This window comes from Balaenoptera ricei, chromosome 18 (assembly GCF_028023285.1).
Source record: "Balaenoptera ricei isolate mBalRic1 chromosome 18, mBalRic1.hap2, whole genome shotgun sequence".
Taxonomy (NCBI): Eukaryota; Metazoa; Chordata; class Mammalia; order Artiodactyla; family Balaenopteridae; genus Balaenoptera; species Balaenoptera ricei.
In genome coordinates this window covers 75,354,267-75,371,028 of record NC_082656.1, presented here as the reverse complement: position 1 = coordinate 75,371,028, position 16,762 = coordinate 75,354,267, and the positions used below count along the sequence as shown (strand labels likewise).

General features: G+C 40.5%; 1 protein-coding gene across 8 annotated transcripts in view; it reads right to left on the bottom strand.

The window, feature by feature from the left end:
• Positions 1-16,762, bottom strand: part of TPP2 (tripeptidyl peptidase 2) — a 68,134-nt gene that overhangs the window by 31,649 nt on the left and 19,723 nt on the right. For all 8 annotated transcript variants that reach the window (XM_059902699.1, XM_059902697.1, XM_059902694.1 and 5 more), the window contains 7 exons: positions 15,707-15,831; positions 11,281-11,444; positions 9,345-9,499; positions 8,620-8,696; positions 5,059-5,186; positions 2,225-2,324; positions 536-684 (listed from right to left, as the gene is read on the bottom strand). In XM_059902699.1, coding sequence (XP_059758682.1) covers positions 536-684; positions 2,225-2,324; positions 5,059-5,186; positions 8,620-8,696; positions 9,345-9,499; positions 11,281-11,444; positions 15,707-15,831 — 898 coding nt within the window. The remainder of the gene's footprint in view (positions 1-535; positions 685-2,224; positions 2,325-5,058; positions 5,187-8,619; positions 8,697-9,344; positions 9,500-11,280; positions 11,445-15,706; positions 15,832-16,762) is intronic.

The window sequence follows — 16,762 nt, the reverse complement described above, 5'->3', positions numbered from 1 at the left end:
CGGAGCAACTAGGCCTGTGAGCCACAACTACTGAGCCTGCGCGTCTGGAGCCTGTGCCCTGCAACAAGAGAGGCCGCGACGGTGAGAGGCCCGCGCACCGCGATGAAGAGTGGCCCCCACTTGCCACAACTAGAGAAAGCCCTCGCACAGAAACAAAGACCCAACACAGCCATAAATAAATAAAATAAATAAATAAATTAAAAAAAATATATATATATATATATCTGCCTGAAATAAGAGAAATTTATTCAATTACTTTTCACGGCCACAATCTGACTTTATTTTGTGCTATGAACATGAAATTGTCTAGATACTTCACACCTACTTAACTAAGCTTATAAATAAATCATGCACTTTAGAACCAGGACCAAGATGAAATATAAATGATACTTTTAAAATACATTCTATCATGGTACTTCTATCTTATTAAGAAAAGTAACGAAACTGTGGCTGAAGTACACGCGGAACAGCCGACAACTCGCTGTCGCTTCACTGGGAAGCTGAGCAACGGCTGTAAGGTGAGCCACGTGGTTACCTGACAGAATCAGGGCGATGCCTCCGCACGCGTTGGGAGAAGACATGGACGTCCCGTTCATGAGCTGAGTTCCGCGCAGCGTCCAGTTGGGAACAGAGGCTATGGCGCCCCCGGGGGCGCTGATGCTCACTCCAAGGGCCCCGTCAGCACTGAACGAAAGCAGTTAGAGTCGGCTTACGACGGTGGACAATGGATACACAGGGCCTTTGCAAAAAGGCCACCGGCCAAATAAATCACAGTACAACACACGAACCATCCGCAGTCACGGCTATTTCGCTATTACGCAGCAGTTTTTTCCCTCATAAGTAGACAAAACGTCTGTGTGTGTGTGTGTGTGTGCACGCGTGTGTGCGTGTATGCGTGCGCGTATCTGGGCTTACACGTGGCAGGCCATAGCATCAAGTATGTTTTATATAAGGACAGTAAATGAGTGTCGCTGCTCAGACGCCTGATGAATGTACTTTTCTCGTCTGTAATAAGCAGAAGCACCCTCTAGTCTACAAAGTCTAAAATAGCCCTGTCCAGGAGAAGCACGTGGGACACACATGGCATTTAAAGTTTTCTAAAAGCCATATTTAAAAAAAGCTAACAAAAAGATGGTTTACTTAATTTTAGTAACATATTTTATTTAATCCAACATATCTAAAATATTATAATTTCAACATGAAATTGATAGGAAAAAATGAGTTAATTTACATTCTTTTTTGTACCAAGTTTGCAAATCTGGTGTTCATTTTATACTTGCAGCACAGCTCAGTTCAGACTCTCGTGTGACCAGCGGCTGCCATGCTGGATCGAGCCAGCAGGGTCTGCTGAGTTAAAGCCCGCAGAGTTCACCATCGCATCGTCACCAAGCACCAGCTCAACAACTACTGCTGTTCCTGGCTAGGAATATTGAGGCTATTTGGTTTCACATTTTAACAGAGAACTGAAAGCAATGCAAACAACTCCTGTAACGGGTTGGTAGCAGCCCTTCTGGTGACTATCCTAAAACAAATATTATTGGGTAAATATCTGTTGACCTGTAAAGATGTTCTCACTGTATTACACAGTGACAAAAGTAGGTTATAAAAGTGCCTGAGTAGCGTGTGTTTCCACTTACGCACACGGCAGTGACAAAAAGATGCTCTTCGAAATCTGACCCATACACACGACAGATGATGAGGTTTAGGGTGATTCCCACTTTTCTCTTTGCACTCTCTATGCTGTCTACCAATGTTTGCACTGAACCTTGATATCTTGTAACTGGAACAAATAACTGGGAAGACTCATGAATTCTGACTACTTCCTTACTCTCTATTAATTTTCCACCAGTCTGTTAAAGTGGCTGATCATAAAGCATTTCTGGTGTTGGAAAGTGTTCTAAAAATAGGTTCCATAAAACGTAAATAGAACTTTCATTGAAATAAAAAAATAAAATTTTCCTTATATGAACCTTACATATTCTTAGTGAAGGATTGTAGACATGGGCGTAAAATTTATAACAGAATAGTTATGTCATACATCTAACAATGAAGTAACTGTAATTTATTTCTTTAAGTACCTGTTTCCCTAAAATGAGATTGTTAATCAAAATGAAAATGCAAAAACCAATAGAAAGAATCGGTAAAATGACCAAAACTCTGCCCCTCCCCACCATGCAGTTTAACAAAATATTTGTAACCGTCCCCTGTACTATTCTCAACCTACCTGGGGCCTCTAGAAGACCATGTGTACTGATTTGCAGGTAATTTCTCTCTCAGAGAATACTCGGCAACCATCATGTCAGGAGAAACGTAGGCACCAACACCTGTGGAGTGGATCCGGTCATTAACAACAGGACACAAGACAGGGATCCCGATTCTAAACCCACTGCCCCCTCGGCTGTGTGACCCTGGTAAATCACCTACTCTCCCGATACCACAGCTCTCTCTCACAAAATGGAAAGATAAGAAAATTTAATAACCAAGGCAAGTTTACTACATGCCAGATGTTACACTAGGTGCTATGCTTTTGTATATAAAAATATCTACCAGGATGATTATGTGGATTAAATATAATAATGTATCTAAAAGTGTATCTATGTGTAAAAGAGAAAGAGAAATGTGTTTCAAATTTTAAAAATATAACTTTAGAAAGATATGGAATCAGTTGATTGGTCTTCATTTTTAAATGACCACTGTATCTAAAATTCTTCCAGCTGGCAGCAGCCCTCCCCACAAAAATGGCTGTAGTAAATAAGCAAATAACAAACATATAACATGCTACAGTCTTTTTTTTTTTTTTGTATTTTTAAAAGTCCCTTTTATTTATTTATTTATTTTTAACATCTTTATTGGAGTATAATTGCTTTACATTGCTGTGTTAATTGCTGCTTTATAACAAAGTGAATCAGTTATACATATACGTATGTTCCCATATCTCCTCCCTCTTGCGTCTCCCTCCCTCCCACCCTCCCTGTCCCACCCCTCTAGGTGGTCACAAAGCACCGAGCTGATCTCCCTGTGCTATGCGGCTGCTTCCCACTAGCTATCTATTTTACGTTTGGTCGTGTATATGTGTCCATGCCACTACCTCACTTTGTCACAGCTACAGTCTTTTAGATAAATGTGCAGATGCAAACTAGTTAGACTCTGAAATCGCAGAACACAGAGATCAAACTCAGTTCCTTCATTCTAGAAATTTGGAAGCAGAGCCTAGAGAGATTAAAAAAATTTACTGAAGAAAATGACCGGCAGAGACAAGACTTAGAATTGAAGTCTAGCATCTCCTCATTCTTCTTCACAACACACATTTTCAGGGCAGAAGGCTGGATAAAATGAGTGAGTTACGAGGACTCAGGTTCATGATGCTGCCGCATAAAACTGTAATCGTTTTGTAAAATTTAGTTTAAAATTTTCAGTGAAACTGGGGATACAAAAAATGACAAAATACTGAGCGTTGTAGCAGCGTAGTGTATTTTGATCATTAGATACCTTTGAGATCTATTTTCTGTTTCATTTTAATTTGTGTACTTAAAAATATCTAGAGATCCGGAATACACAAGGGATGTATCACTGGCAGGCACTGTTAACATATGATTTAACAGAATTACTGAATCAAAAAGTTTCAAACTACATAAAGGGGTCCAGTGGTAAAGAATCCACCTTGCAACACAGGGGACGTGGGTTCAATCCCTGGGAACTAAGATCCCACATGCCGCAGGGCAACTAAGCCTGTGTGCTACAACTACTGAGCCCGTGCGCCTCAAACTACAGCGCCCATGCACTCTGGAACCCGCATGCCACAACTAGAGAGAAGCCCACGCACCACCACGAAAAAGATCGTGCATGCCTCAACGAAGATGCCAGGTGCCGCAACAAAGACCCGACGCAGCCAAAAAAAAAAAAACAAACAAACCAAAAAAACCAAATTATATAAAGCAAGCTACACCTTGCTTAAAATTTACAAGCTATAAATAAAAGCACGTCCTATAAACATAAGGTCACTGATATTTCAAAACAAAAACATTTTCAAAAGGACCAGTTTGTTCTAAGCTTTGATGCCCAAATTTTGTTGTGTTGTATCTACATCAATAATATCTTTACAACTATAGTAACACCTATGATATGTATAATATGTACATATCTGTGCAGTTATTGATGGATAGACCAGAAAAACTGTTTGGGACCAGTTTTTATAGTCATGCATCCAATCACAAATGTTAAGAGGTGTAAGCTTTATTTTGATCCCAAATTTAAAAATAAACCAAAAAACTTTAGGCCTCATTTACTACATAAGGGATCTCTCAATTCATCCTCCTCATTCATGCTCATATTAAAAAAAATCAGGGGTGGGTTTCATGTTTTGTGGGGGGGGGGGTTTGCACAAGGTGGCAGCTACTGTACTATAATGGAAGTTAATTTGATTATTTTCATATTATGACTGCAACTAATTTTGCTCTCCTACAACTCCTGTTGACAGGCATTTTATCCCGTTAGATTACAGTGAAACAACACTGCATCAGATCCTGAAGACCAAAGAGTGGGAAAAAGCCACATTCATAGAAGAAATGTGATTCGACTGCTTTTCACAATAATGAAGCTCCCTTCCTCTACATCTAAATCTTTCTGCATGTTCCAAGAGAAATTAAAGGAGGAAGCGCGACTATAAATAAGTTGCCCTACACTATAAATAAGAAGTGAAGCAAGTGTCTTTATTTATGCTGTTTACTTAGCCTGGAAAGCCCTTCCCTTGCTCGTTTCTACCTATTAAAATCCTCATTCCCACACTGCTTTCAGAGAGCCTCGCCCAAATTCTCAAAGCAGAGGTAACTGCACATCTGAAATCCCACAGCCCTGGATCTGTACTTCCAGCAAACCCCTTACTCCAGGCTGCCGTAGGGGAAATCCTAGATCAGCAAGTCCCTACTAGATTTCACTTTCCTAAGGATCTACTTAAGGCTCACAGTGTCTTGCACAGAGTAGAGATACAGTTAACACTGGATGAACTGAGGTTTCTTTGCCTGCTTGTTTTTAAGTCTATTTGTAAAACAGGAAACTAACCTATCACACTTGATGTGGTTCCTCCTGGGCACCCGACTGTAGAAAGGCAGGGGCCGTTATTCCCAGCACTTGAAACATAAATTATGTTATGCTTCCACACGGCTTCACTAATTACTTCACATATTCTCCTGAAAGAGAGAGACAATTCCGCTGAACATACAAAACTGTCCCACTTTTCAAGAAATATATTACAATATGAAAATATTTTCAAACATGGTTTACATGAAAAAACAAACCAAACAAGGGCTCTAAGGAGCAGAAGCAAGATGGTGGTCACGGGTCGGGGGGGGGTGCTTTAGAATCACTCAGGGACATTCTCAAACTACAAGTGCTTAGCTCCTATTGCCAGAGTGTTTATAATACCAAAATACGCTCAAACGCACGGTTAAGTAAATTTCGGCACATCCACCACTGGTGGAACACGATACAGCCATCCCAAGAGATACACCCTAGTTGGATTTTAGTGGAGGGAAGGAGTTAGGAGGCCCCAGGTTAAACAAGGCGAAAATGCTAGATACAAAACTGAATATATGTGGGGAAATAAACTACAAAAGGACCAAGAGCAAAGACTGAACCATTAGCAGTGACTGGGTGGTGGGACAACGGGGGGTCCACCTCCATCTACCACTTAAGGTATTCAGAAATGACTCCTCGGGGATCCCCACACACAGTCGTGACGAGTGGCAAAGGTGGAAATAAGGCACTAAGAAGACCTTAAGTGTAGGATTTAAAATATGAGAAATCTGGTTAGAGCTTGACAGCAAATAAGAAAAATGTACTGGTATTAATTAAAGGAGACGAAGTTAGACCACAAGGAAGAAAATGGGGTCAATATAAAAAATGTAAAGGGCCAAGGACACTCCAAAGTGATAAATGTGAAGGGAAGAACACTAGGGAAAGAAGACTTTAAAAGAAGGAATGTTAAAGGAGAGAAAGAAATACACTGAGGTAATCAAGCTACTGAAACAAGAGAAGAGGCGAGATTACGTTCATGGATGAAACAACTGAGAGACAGAGGGTACCTGTGAGACATTCCTTTCCTGCCCCACAAGGGACTTAGTACCAGTGATCTAAGAAAATTAAGGTGTTTTTTTTTTTTTCTTTAACTTTTTAAACTTTTTATTTTTTAAATTAACATACAGTAAAATTGACTTTCTCTTTGGTGTACAGTTCTATGAGATTTAACACAGGTATAGACTGTGCAACCACCACCATAAACACAGTAATAATTTTAGCACCTCATTAAAAAATCTCCTGGGTGTTATCTGTCCATTTGTAGTTACATGTTCCCTTCTAAGCCCTGGCAACCACTGATCATTCTTGATTCCAGTCATTGTGTCTTTTTCAGCATGTCACATAAATACAATCTTGAGATATACAAGATTGGGTGTATGTGGATGGGGGGTGCATGTGGATGGTGGGTGTACAGGGATGGTGGGTGTATGTGGATGGTGGGTGTATGTGGATGGTGGGTGTATAGAGATGGTGGGTGTATGTGGATGGTGGGTGCGTGTGGATGGTGGGTGCATGTGGATGGTGGGTGTATGTGGATGGTGGGTGTATGTGGATGGTGGGTGTATAGGGATGGTGGGTGTATGTGGATGGTGGGTGTATGTGGATGGTGGGTGTATAGGGATGGTGGGTGTATGTGGGTGTATGTGGATGGTGGGTGTATGTGGATGGTGGGTGTATAGTGATGGTGGGTGTATATGGATGGTGGGTGCATGTGGATGGTGGGTGTATAGGGATGGTGGGTGTATGTGGATGGTGGGTGCATGTGGATGGTGGGTGTATAGGGATGGTGGGTGTATGTGGATGGTGGGTGTATGTGGATGGTGGGTGTATAGGGATGGTGGGTGTATAGGGATGGTGGGTGTATGTGGATGGTGGGTGCATGTGGATGGTGGCTGTATAGGGATGGTGGGTGTATGTGGATGGTGGGTGTATGTGGATGGTGGGTGCATGTGGATGGTGGCTGTATAGGGATGGTGGGTGTATAGGGATGGTGGGTGTATGTGGATGGTGGGTGTACGTGGATGGTGGGTGTATAGGGATGGTGGGTGTATAGGGATGGTGGGTATATGTGGATGGTGGGTGCATGTGGATGGTGGGTGTATAGGGATGGTGGGTGCATGTGGATGGTGGGTGCATGTGGATGGTGGGTGTATAGGGATGGTGGGTGTATAGGGACGGTGGGTGCATAGGGACGGTGGGTGTATGTGGACGGTGGGTGTATAGGGACGGTGGGTGTGTGTGGATGGTGGGTGTGTGTGCACGGTGGGTGTGTGTGGATGGTGGGTGTGTGTGGACGGTGGGTGTATAGGGATGGTGGGTGTATGTGGATGGTGGGTGTATAGGGACGGTGGGTGTGTGTGGATGGTGGGTGTGTGTGGACGGTGGGTGTGTGTGCATGGTGGGTGTATGTGGATGGTGGGTGTGTGTGGACGGTGGGTGTATAGGGATGGTAGGTGTATGTGGACGGTGGGTGTAAAGGGATGGTGGGTGTATGTGGATGGTGGGTGTATATGTATGGTGTGGTGGGGAGTGAGGGAGAGGTGATCAATAAGTAAACACTCTAAATAAGGTAATTTCAAAGTTATTACTATGAAGGAAAAAGAGGTGAGGCAACATGAGGTCTACGCTAAGCCAGTGGACTTGGCGGCAGGAAGATCCTGACAGCACAGGGAGGGGGTGGGGCAGTGAGACACGTCCATTGAAAACAGTGAACGTACGTAACTAAGTTTTGCTGGAAAGTAACTGAAGGCCGTGTGAAATGAAGAGGTTTTTTAGTTAGTTAGTTTTAAAGCTAGCAGGTGCTAGAGCATGTCTGTGTAGTAATAACGACAACCCAGGAAAGGAGAGGGATGATGCTGGAGCAGTCTTTGAGGAAAGAGGAGATGAGAGCCAGATCGTAAGTGCTTGAGTGGCTTTGGATCCCGGCACTTCTTTCATTACAGAGGAAGGGAAGGCAGAAGGTTGGGTCAGACAGGTCACAGGAAGGGCATGGAAGTTCCCTCTGAGCGCTCCTATTTTCTCTGGGAAAGAAAGACGTGAGGACATCAGCGGAGGAATGAAAGGGGAGGTCGCTGAAAGTCTCCGAGGAGAAAAGAAGGTGTACAATGGAGGAGTGGAAGGGCACGTGCAGTGTGACCAAAGACGATGCTGCCGAACATCTCCGATTCGCGGTCATAAACGAAGTATGACATCAGTGTGACCTCCATAGACCCGGGCAGATGAGTTGTGTGATCACTGAAGGATCTGCCGGGCTTCCACAAGTCTAGATTTTGTCAGGAAAAGTACACCTGGAAGAGGTCAGGCTGCGTGTGGATGAGGAATTCTAGTGACGGATGGGCCGTCGGGTCCACCTGGCTGGCTAGGAGGGGAAAACTACATCAAAGATGTGACTGTGGGAATGGGGCGGGGTTCTCAGAGACAGACACTTATCATCTACCCACCGAGTCTGCTCTTTTTCAGTTGTAATATCCAATCCAGTTCTAAAAAGCATTTAATACTTTTCATCAGCTAAGCTTCTATGGCTGACAAGTGCCAAAGAACACTCACCCAGAATTTGGCCAATGAGTTGCTTCTCCATAGCTGTAGTTGACAAGATCACACTTATGATTTATAACCTCTATCATCTATTGAAAAGATTAAGAGTCCAGTTTAGGCAGCCATTTATAGAAACAGATGAGCCAGTACAATAAAGGCATGGAATCCCATAGTTTCTTAACCAATCGTATTCCAATTCAAATCTAAATTTATAAGTTATCCTCAGGCATATGGTTGATAAACTTAAAAAAATGTAGGAGGGAGTCACAGAGTACAGGAAGTAGTCAATAAAAAACAAACTAGCATTTGCAGAGTGGAGTTGGGGAGAGGAAGGGGGATGGAATGGTTCTTATTAAAGTCTAAATTCGCTAAAGTAAAATGTAATTCATATGTTAAAATGAAATGCAGAATAATAAATTCTTCTCACTGACGGAGCAAGCTGGCTAAGAGGTCTTTTTGCTTTTTAAAGTAGCTCAAAATAGCTTGCTAAGGGATTTACTAGAAGTGAGAGTATAATGTAAATAATATTTTCATAGTTTCCAAAAAACTTTATCCTAATAATTTTCAATATAAATATTTTTAAATGAATTAATAAGCATTTTTGCTTTTAAAAACAAAGTCCTATACACCAAATACAGTTCCACATATTTTTTGTAAAGCCAGAGCACTTTATAAACCTGAAAATTCCATGATCATTAATCATTAGTCTTTGAAGTCAACAGCTCACAAATACTCACAGCTCTGATAAGGCCTGTGCCTGTTTCCATGGTGCTTAGCCTTGTATCACCAATCTTGATGGAAAGAATCTGAGCACCAGGAGCCACGCCATTCCGTTCAGGTTCTTCTGGAAAATGCCCGGCAGCTATACTAGCGACGTGTGTTCCGTGAGCTCCTAGAGGCAAAAAGGGGAGAAGATGATGAAACATCCTCAGAGACTCCAAGTTTTAACCATTAGATTCAATTTGCACATTATTAACCACAATAAAAGTAATAGAATAAAAATATAGTCTTATCTTAACATCTAATTGGGTATTATTATCTTAAGTCTCATAACGATAAGTCACAAAAAATGAATTACACACACTATTCTGTCACACTGGATTCTACACCCCGTTCACTGAGAGTGAAAATGTAAGTCACAGAGGCGAGAAAATATCTGCAACATATGTAACTGACAAAGAGCTAATATCCAGAACATAATCTTTCGAATTCAAAAGGAAAATGGGTAAAACATTTGAAAAAGCATTTCCCAAAAGAGAATAACCAAATGGCAAATATACGTATGAAAAGATGTGTAACGTCGTTAGTCACCCGGAAAATACAAACGAAAGCCACACTGAGGTGCCTCTTACTAGGGCTCTGAGCCTGACAGTGGCAACTGTGGGTGGGGACGTGCACGCACCCCCTGCTGCGGGGCGTAAAGGGAGCAGCCGCTGTGAAGAGGAGCTCCGAGAGTCTTAAATAGGTAACCACCACACCCAACCAGTTCTCCCAGATGCTGGTCCAAATTAAACAAAAACGTATTTCCACAAAGACCTGTACACAACTGCTGAAACAATCCAAATGTGCATCAACAGGTGAACGGATAAACAAACCATGGTGGATGCACATGACGAAATACTACTCAGCAATAAGGAACAAGCTAGTTACAATCACAATATGGATTCTGAAATAGGAAGGCAAAAAAAAATTTTTCTTTCATTCCATTTATATAAAACTCTAGAAAAGGTAAAGTAAGCTAGAGAGGACAGAAAGCAGTTCAGCGGCTTCCTGAGGATGTGCGTGGAGACAGGGCTGGGTTATAAAGGAAGACGTGCCAACTTCTGGGGGTGATGACTACGTTTGTAATTTTGATTGTGGTGATGGTGTCCTGGGTGTATGCACATATCAAAACTCACCAAACCGCGTGTATGCATACGTGCTGTTTCCTGTACTTCAGCTGTACCTCAACAGAGCTTGCGGAGGGGGAGGGAAAGAGCTGGCTGTCCTACTTCACTCTCCTTCTCCCGCCCCAGAAGTACCCACTACCCTTACCCTGAAGCTGGTACACACATTCTTCCCACCTATGTTTTTATATTTTTACCACACACACACACATAAACATAATATTGTTTGGCATGTTTAAAAATTTTACACAAATGTTTTACCATGAGTACATTTTTTTCAGTAAAGTTTATGTATCTGAGATTTATGCATACAGGTATATGTAGATTTATTCATTTTCATTCCTATATAATGTATTCCACAGGATGAATAACACAAGTTTTTAAAAAAACCTATTTTTTGTTGATGGGTATTAAAAAGGTTTACAACTTTTTCAAAATTACATAGAATGCTGTAGTGAGGATCCTTTTACCTGACTCTTTGCACTCATGGGTGAATTTTCAAGGGTTAATATTTGGAGGTGAAATTACTGTTCATAAGATGACTTATGCTGATGTATTTTTTGTGGTTGGACCATGCTTATACTCCTCGAATGGAGCCTACATGGTTATGGCTTTAAAAAAAGCCAGGGAATTTCCAGGGAATCAAGTCACATCCATTATTCCAGACCTAGTTCCTTAGTAGGGATCATTCGATTAAATTCTCTATAAGGCTGCTTCTGGCTAGAAGAATTTGTCATCTTACCACTTTGTAAGTTTATCTCTAGTTAGCAAATCTGAAGCAGAATACCTCCACTCGTCACTATGGAGAGCAGGTTTCCATCTTCATATATATTAACGGAGTAATTCAACATCTCAGCTGTGCCAAAGGAGCCATATTCCTGGGCCTCTCTGTAATTTCTCAAAACCGTAGATTTACTCAAATCCCCATCTTCATTCGAAGCAATGCAGGCTCTGTAAGATGAGAATAAAGAGTAGGTAATGAAATTTATCTTATCTTATTTTCTTACTTTTTAAAAAATCACGCAATACTGTTTCTCGGATGTCTTCTCACCACTCTATCTGCTTTTACCATAACAAACATGGCAACTGCCTGTTTCACAGAGTCGACAGTAAAGATTAGGTAAAATAACTTACAGGAACCAGCCCTTAAATGAAGTCATGTACAGAGAGCTTTAGGAACTGTCCTTCACGAAACTCCAGGCACAAGACCATCTATCTGCTTAAGGAATCAGCCCAAAGCTTAGCCTCGACCTTCAGAATAGTTTAGGGTGATTCTCACAACACAGTTTAGGCCCTGCTTCCTTCTGCTTCTTTTAGAACTGATTTCATGAATCCAACAGCGTACGTAGGCCCTCGAAACCAGATGAACTACACGGAGCCTCGGACTCATATTTATAACAGCCTTAGGCAAACATTTATTTTTCACAAGAAGCATTTTCTACAGTTTCATGGTTCTCCTCCTGTCTGCTCTTTCCTCATTTTATTCACTTTTTAATTTTTAAAATATATATTCCAAACACTTTAGAAGATAGTCTGATTAAAACTAAATAAATCTAAAACAGTCATAAACAAAATGTACGTCATTTAAGGATCAACATTATGTGTTTAGCTATTAGACCTTTCTGCTCATTTTCTAAATAAGAAGAACTGTGTTTTAACAAGCTAAGTACATCAATCACAATCGCTATAATGAATGAATGGAAGCCCACTAGTATAGTGTAGAGAGGGCGTTATTATAAATACTAAGGCATACATTTCATTAACACGCTACAACAATTTGGAAAGAAGAATCTCTGATATCATCGGTTTGTTTTTATGCATACTCCAATGTGTGCCTAAAATGATTTACGGCATTTCAGAAAAATACGTACAATATAGCAAGACACAGGAGAATGAACACTTACGGGGAGAGTGAGGCAAAGAGAAAACAAGCAGCATATCAAATGGAATCAGAGCTGAGGTTAGCGGATAAAACGTATGCCAACAAAGCTTCCACGTTTGCTAGAAAGCAGCACCGTTGATGCCAAAATGTAAGTACCTGGCCAGCCTCCATGCCGGAAATCACTCTCAAGTCCTCCCTTTCCCTCACGCGGCCCGTCACACACTGAACTGCTAACAGTTCCTCCATCATTCTCTGCATCTTTCCCCTCTACCCTCAACCCCCTTTCCTACCCTCCGCTCAGCTAACTTGTGCTGACCCTTCAATGACATCTCTCTTGATGCTTCCTAGTCAGGTTCAGATGTTCCCAGGGAGTACTTGCTTCCAGAGTCTACAGTCCATGGAGCAGCTTCTAGAGAGTCTGCTTGGTACAAAGAAGCTATTTGCCAAATGATGAAAGAAGGCATCAACATCTTTTAACAACATTCTCACAGCAAATACTGTGACACATTTCACAGAGCACTTCTTATAACCACCATCTACATGGAGGGACTCAACAATTCAAGCACCGTATCAAAATATAAATACAAAACTTAGTGACTTCACTAAATAACTCCACAGAGGGCAAATGTGAACATGGTGCAAGGGCATACGTTTCTGAAGGTCTGGTTGGCTTAACTTAAGGGACAGTCGTTAGAAGACAGAGAAGGCCTGTGGACAGGATTAGAGTACGTGTGTGTGAAAAGAATCCACACTTTTCATCAAACTCTCAAAGAAAAACTGAAACGAGGTCAAAAACCACTGAAAAGAAACCAATTAATAGTCTTTCCTTTATGTAGTCCTCTATAAATAGTGTTTCTCCTTTACGTAGTCCTCTATAAATAGTGTTTCTCCTTTACGTAGTCCTCTATAAATAGTGTTTCTCCTTTACGTAGTCCTCTATAAATAGTGTTTCTCCTTTACGTAGTCCTCTATAAATAGTGTTTCTCCTTTACGTAGTCCTCTATAAATAGTGTTTCTCCTTTACGTAGTCCTCTATAAATAGTGTTTCTCCTTTACGTAGTCCTCTATAAATAGTGTTCTCCTTTACGTAGTCCTCTATAAATAGTGTTTCTCCAACCAGGTTTTGCTCCCTATTGAGGGACAGTACTTGACACTATGCATCCTGGCAAATACCTGAGTGCAGTCACACTAGGTTACCTGGTTAAGTGCAGAGACAGGGATTTAACAATTAGCAGAATTGTGCCAGGGGGAGGGCAGACCTGACATTCTTGAAACAAAACAGACTCTTAAGGTCACTTTACCTCCCCTCAGAAATGGTTGGCATTTCTGACATGAGACGTGAGAACACCTGCAGACAGTGCCGAGGTTTGCCTTAGGTGATTTGAGATCTTTAAGATTCGCTTCAAAAAATTCTGGATCTCACTCTGAGATGGGGTGGGGGAATCAAAGCCCCATACAATATATAGTATTGTGCAAAAAAAGTTAGATTATTTCTAGTAGCGCTTGAAAGCATGATTCTGCTGTATTTTTCACTGATTATACTAACATTTTCTAAAATGTTTTCTAGTTATCACAGATTTCACTTCACTTAATATTTGATTAAATTTCATTTCCAACACAAAAATTCCTCAAGATGTCTTAGCATACTGTTGACAAACGATTACACTTATCACTTTCTTTGTCAATTGTCTTAAAGACCAAGAAAACCTTCTGGAAACATACACTGGCCCCCTTAACATCCTAACCCCAAGCCCTTCCCCTTAGGACAACGTAGTCTGCAGTGCTTTCAGCATCTGTAGAAACACTTTAATTGAAACCACCTATTGCTCCACTACCCGATCCCCGCTAACATTAAAGTATTTCCTTAAGTCCTCCTGTGTGTTTTGTAGTAAATTTTCTGCGTACACTGGATTTTGTATCTAGTATTTTCCTCACACTTAACCTTGCTTCCTCTCCCATGACAAAAATCACTGAACGTTTATGACTGGGATTGACTGTATCGTGTTATGCCACGGGGTAGATGTCCCAAAATTTACTAAACCATATGTTTGAACAACTTTTTAATATTACAAACACTTGATCAAAGCTTCTGCAAAGCTTTTGGAAAAAAACTGTTCACAATGTGTGCACACCTGCACATATACACACACCAAAACATACTACGATACACGGAAAAGTTGCATGAATGCTAACTATCATCTAGATTGAAATATTGTTATATGCAAATATTTTATTACCACTTTCAGGCCCAAATGGAGTAGAGATTTCCGATTCAACTGACAATTTTATATACCCGTTATCAAAGATGAGTTAGTACCCACATCTGTGAGAGGAAAGCCCCCTTTTAAGTCAGTGCATTATAAACTAAATAACTGGAGATGGCAATCAAATCACCGTATCTTGTTCTGTGTTTGCCACATCTCGGGAAACAATTCTTTGCATATGAGCAGGGACTCAAACTACAAAACAATTTCTGGAAGGGTCCCTGGTTTATTGCAGCGACCCTGAAACATATATATGCCTAAATACCTGTATTAAGAACATATTCCTGCTTCTACACAGATAGTAATTCAAGAAGACATACTAGCTGACATAAAGAAACACAACTGCAGTGTGTGATTCACTAAGAAAGAAAGTGGAAAATGTATGTGATAGGTAACTTGGTATAAATCATCATTATTAGTAGTAGCAGAAGCAGCAGATACAGCTTACACTTATCCAGTACCTACTATGTCTAGAAACATCAAATTTACAAAACCCTCTAAGGAGGTACGATTATCATCCCAATTAACAGATGAGGAAATAGGCCTAGAGAGGTGCAGATAAAGCATTCAAGCTCACATGCTAGGATTCCGTCTCAGATCTGAGCTCTACACTGCTGCCCGCATCACGCTGCCTCGCTTCAACTTAGCTACTAGGTCTCTGTTGGTAAATCTTTACCCAACTTTCCTCCTCTGCTCTTAAAACATTTATAGTAGATGCTCTGCAACATCCTCGTGCACTTACTTTCCAAACTGCCCAGCTTCAATCAGGAACATTTCTACATACACCAATCATCAACCTGCTAATATTATCTGTTTAATGACTACTATCTGGTTAATGAAATAAGATTCTTTAAAACAGATAAGGGTCAGCTTTCGTGTCTAAAATACTAAGAGGTTCAAAAGGCTTATCTACTAAAACTACCCAAAAGCCAATTTGGCCCTCAAGTAGCTTTGCTTGGAGATATTAATGTCACATAAACCAAATCTCTGGGCAGTTCTGAGGGTTTAATGTTCTTCAGAGCAGATAAAATGACTTTTAAATGAAGAACTGGAAACACACGGCTTACCCCCAGGTCTCACCATCATGCCACACCAAGCAGTCATATACAGGGCCAGGATCACTGTATTTTTTCTCAAAAGAGTTAAGCAATTCCACTTGACTTTGAAGCTCCTCCTTGATTAGTTTATTTGCCTAAACAATTAGAACAGATGTTAACATTAGCACATTTTGTGCTCTTGAAAAGTGATATTAACATACAACCAAAGACACCAAAGGCACAGTGTGACCCAATAGTAAAGTCATTTTACCCTGGAAAAATGTAAGAAAATTTTCTTTTTATATCTGTGCAACTTGTAGTCCAGTTAGTTTAGTGGCAGTAACAATTAAAATATTAAACAGTAAAAAATACTTCTTTTACTCACTATCATATTCAGTCACTCCCTACAGCTGTTTTGGGAAAGACACGGTGCTACATGGTGGTGCTATCATTTGGCCAAGGGTGTTGGTCACATACCTATAATTGTGTAATTCATTTCCAAAAGTAATGCTAAAATTGTTATAAAATAGTTTCTCTATCGACTTTTAGATTTTTATATCAGGAACATTTCCATTTCAAATTTGTTTCTTAAGAACCCAAATAAATAACAGGAACCATGAACAGTCTTACCTCTTTTAGAATTTGCTAAGTTAAGTACATACTATGTTCATGACCAAGTACATACAAGCTGCTATTCAACCATTTTGATCTATAAAAACGGGAAATTCATATGCTTCAACCTAGGCACTTTTTTAAACTACATACTATATTAGACTGCCTTACATTCACCTGAATAGTCCTAATGAATAAAAATTTAAGTTTCACATGTTCCCAAAATCTGAAGTTGTGCTTCATTTTTATTTATCCAATATATTCAACATTTACTCCTCCTTAAGGAAAAAGACAATTATATAAACAATTCTGGCATACAATATAAAAAGGATAATTAAATTCAGATCCCTCTTCTATAAAGTTAGTTGTCTATATGTAGCACCTGAAATACTACATTTCATATCTCCAATAGGAGGCTGAAGAACAAATCTTGGTCTAATAGAAGATTATACAGCTGTTAAAAAAGGATGATGT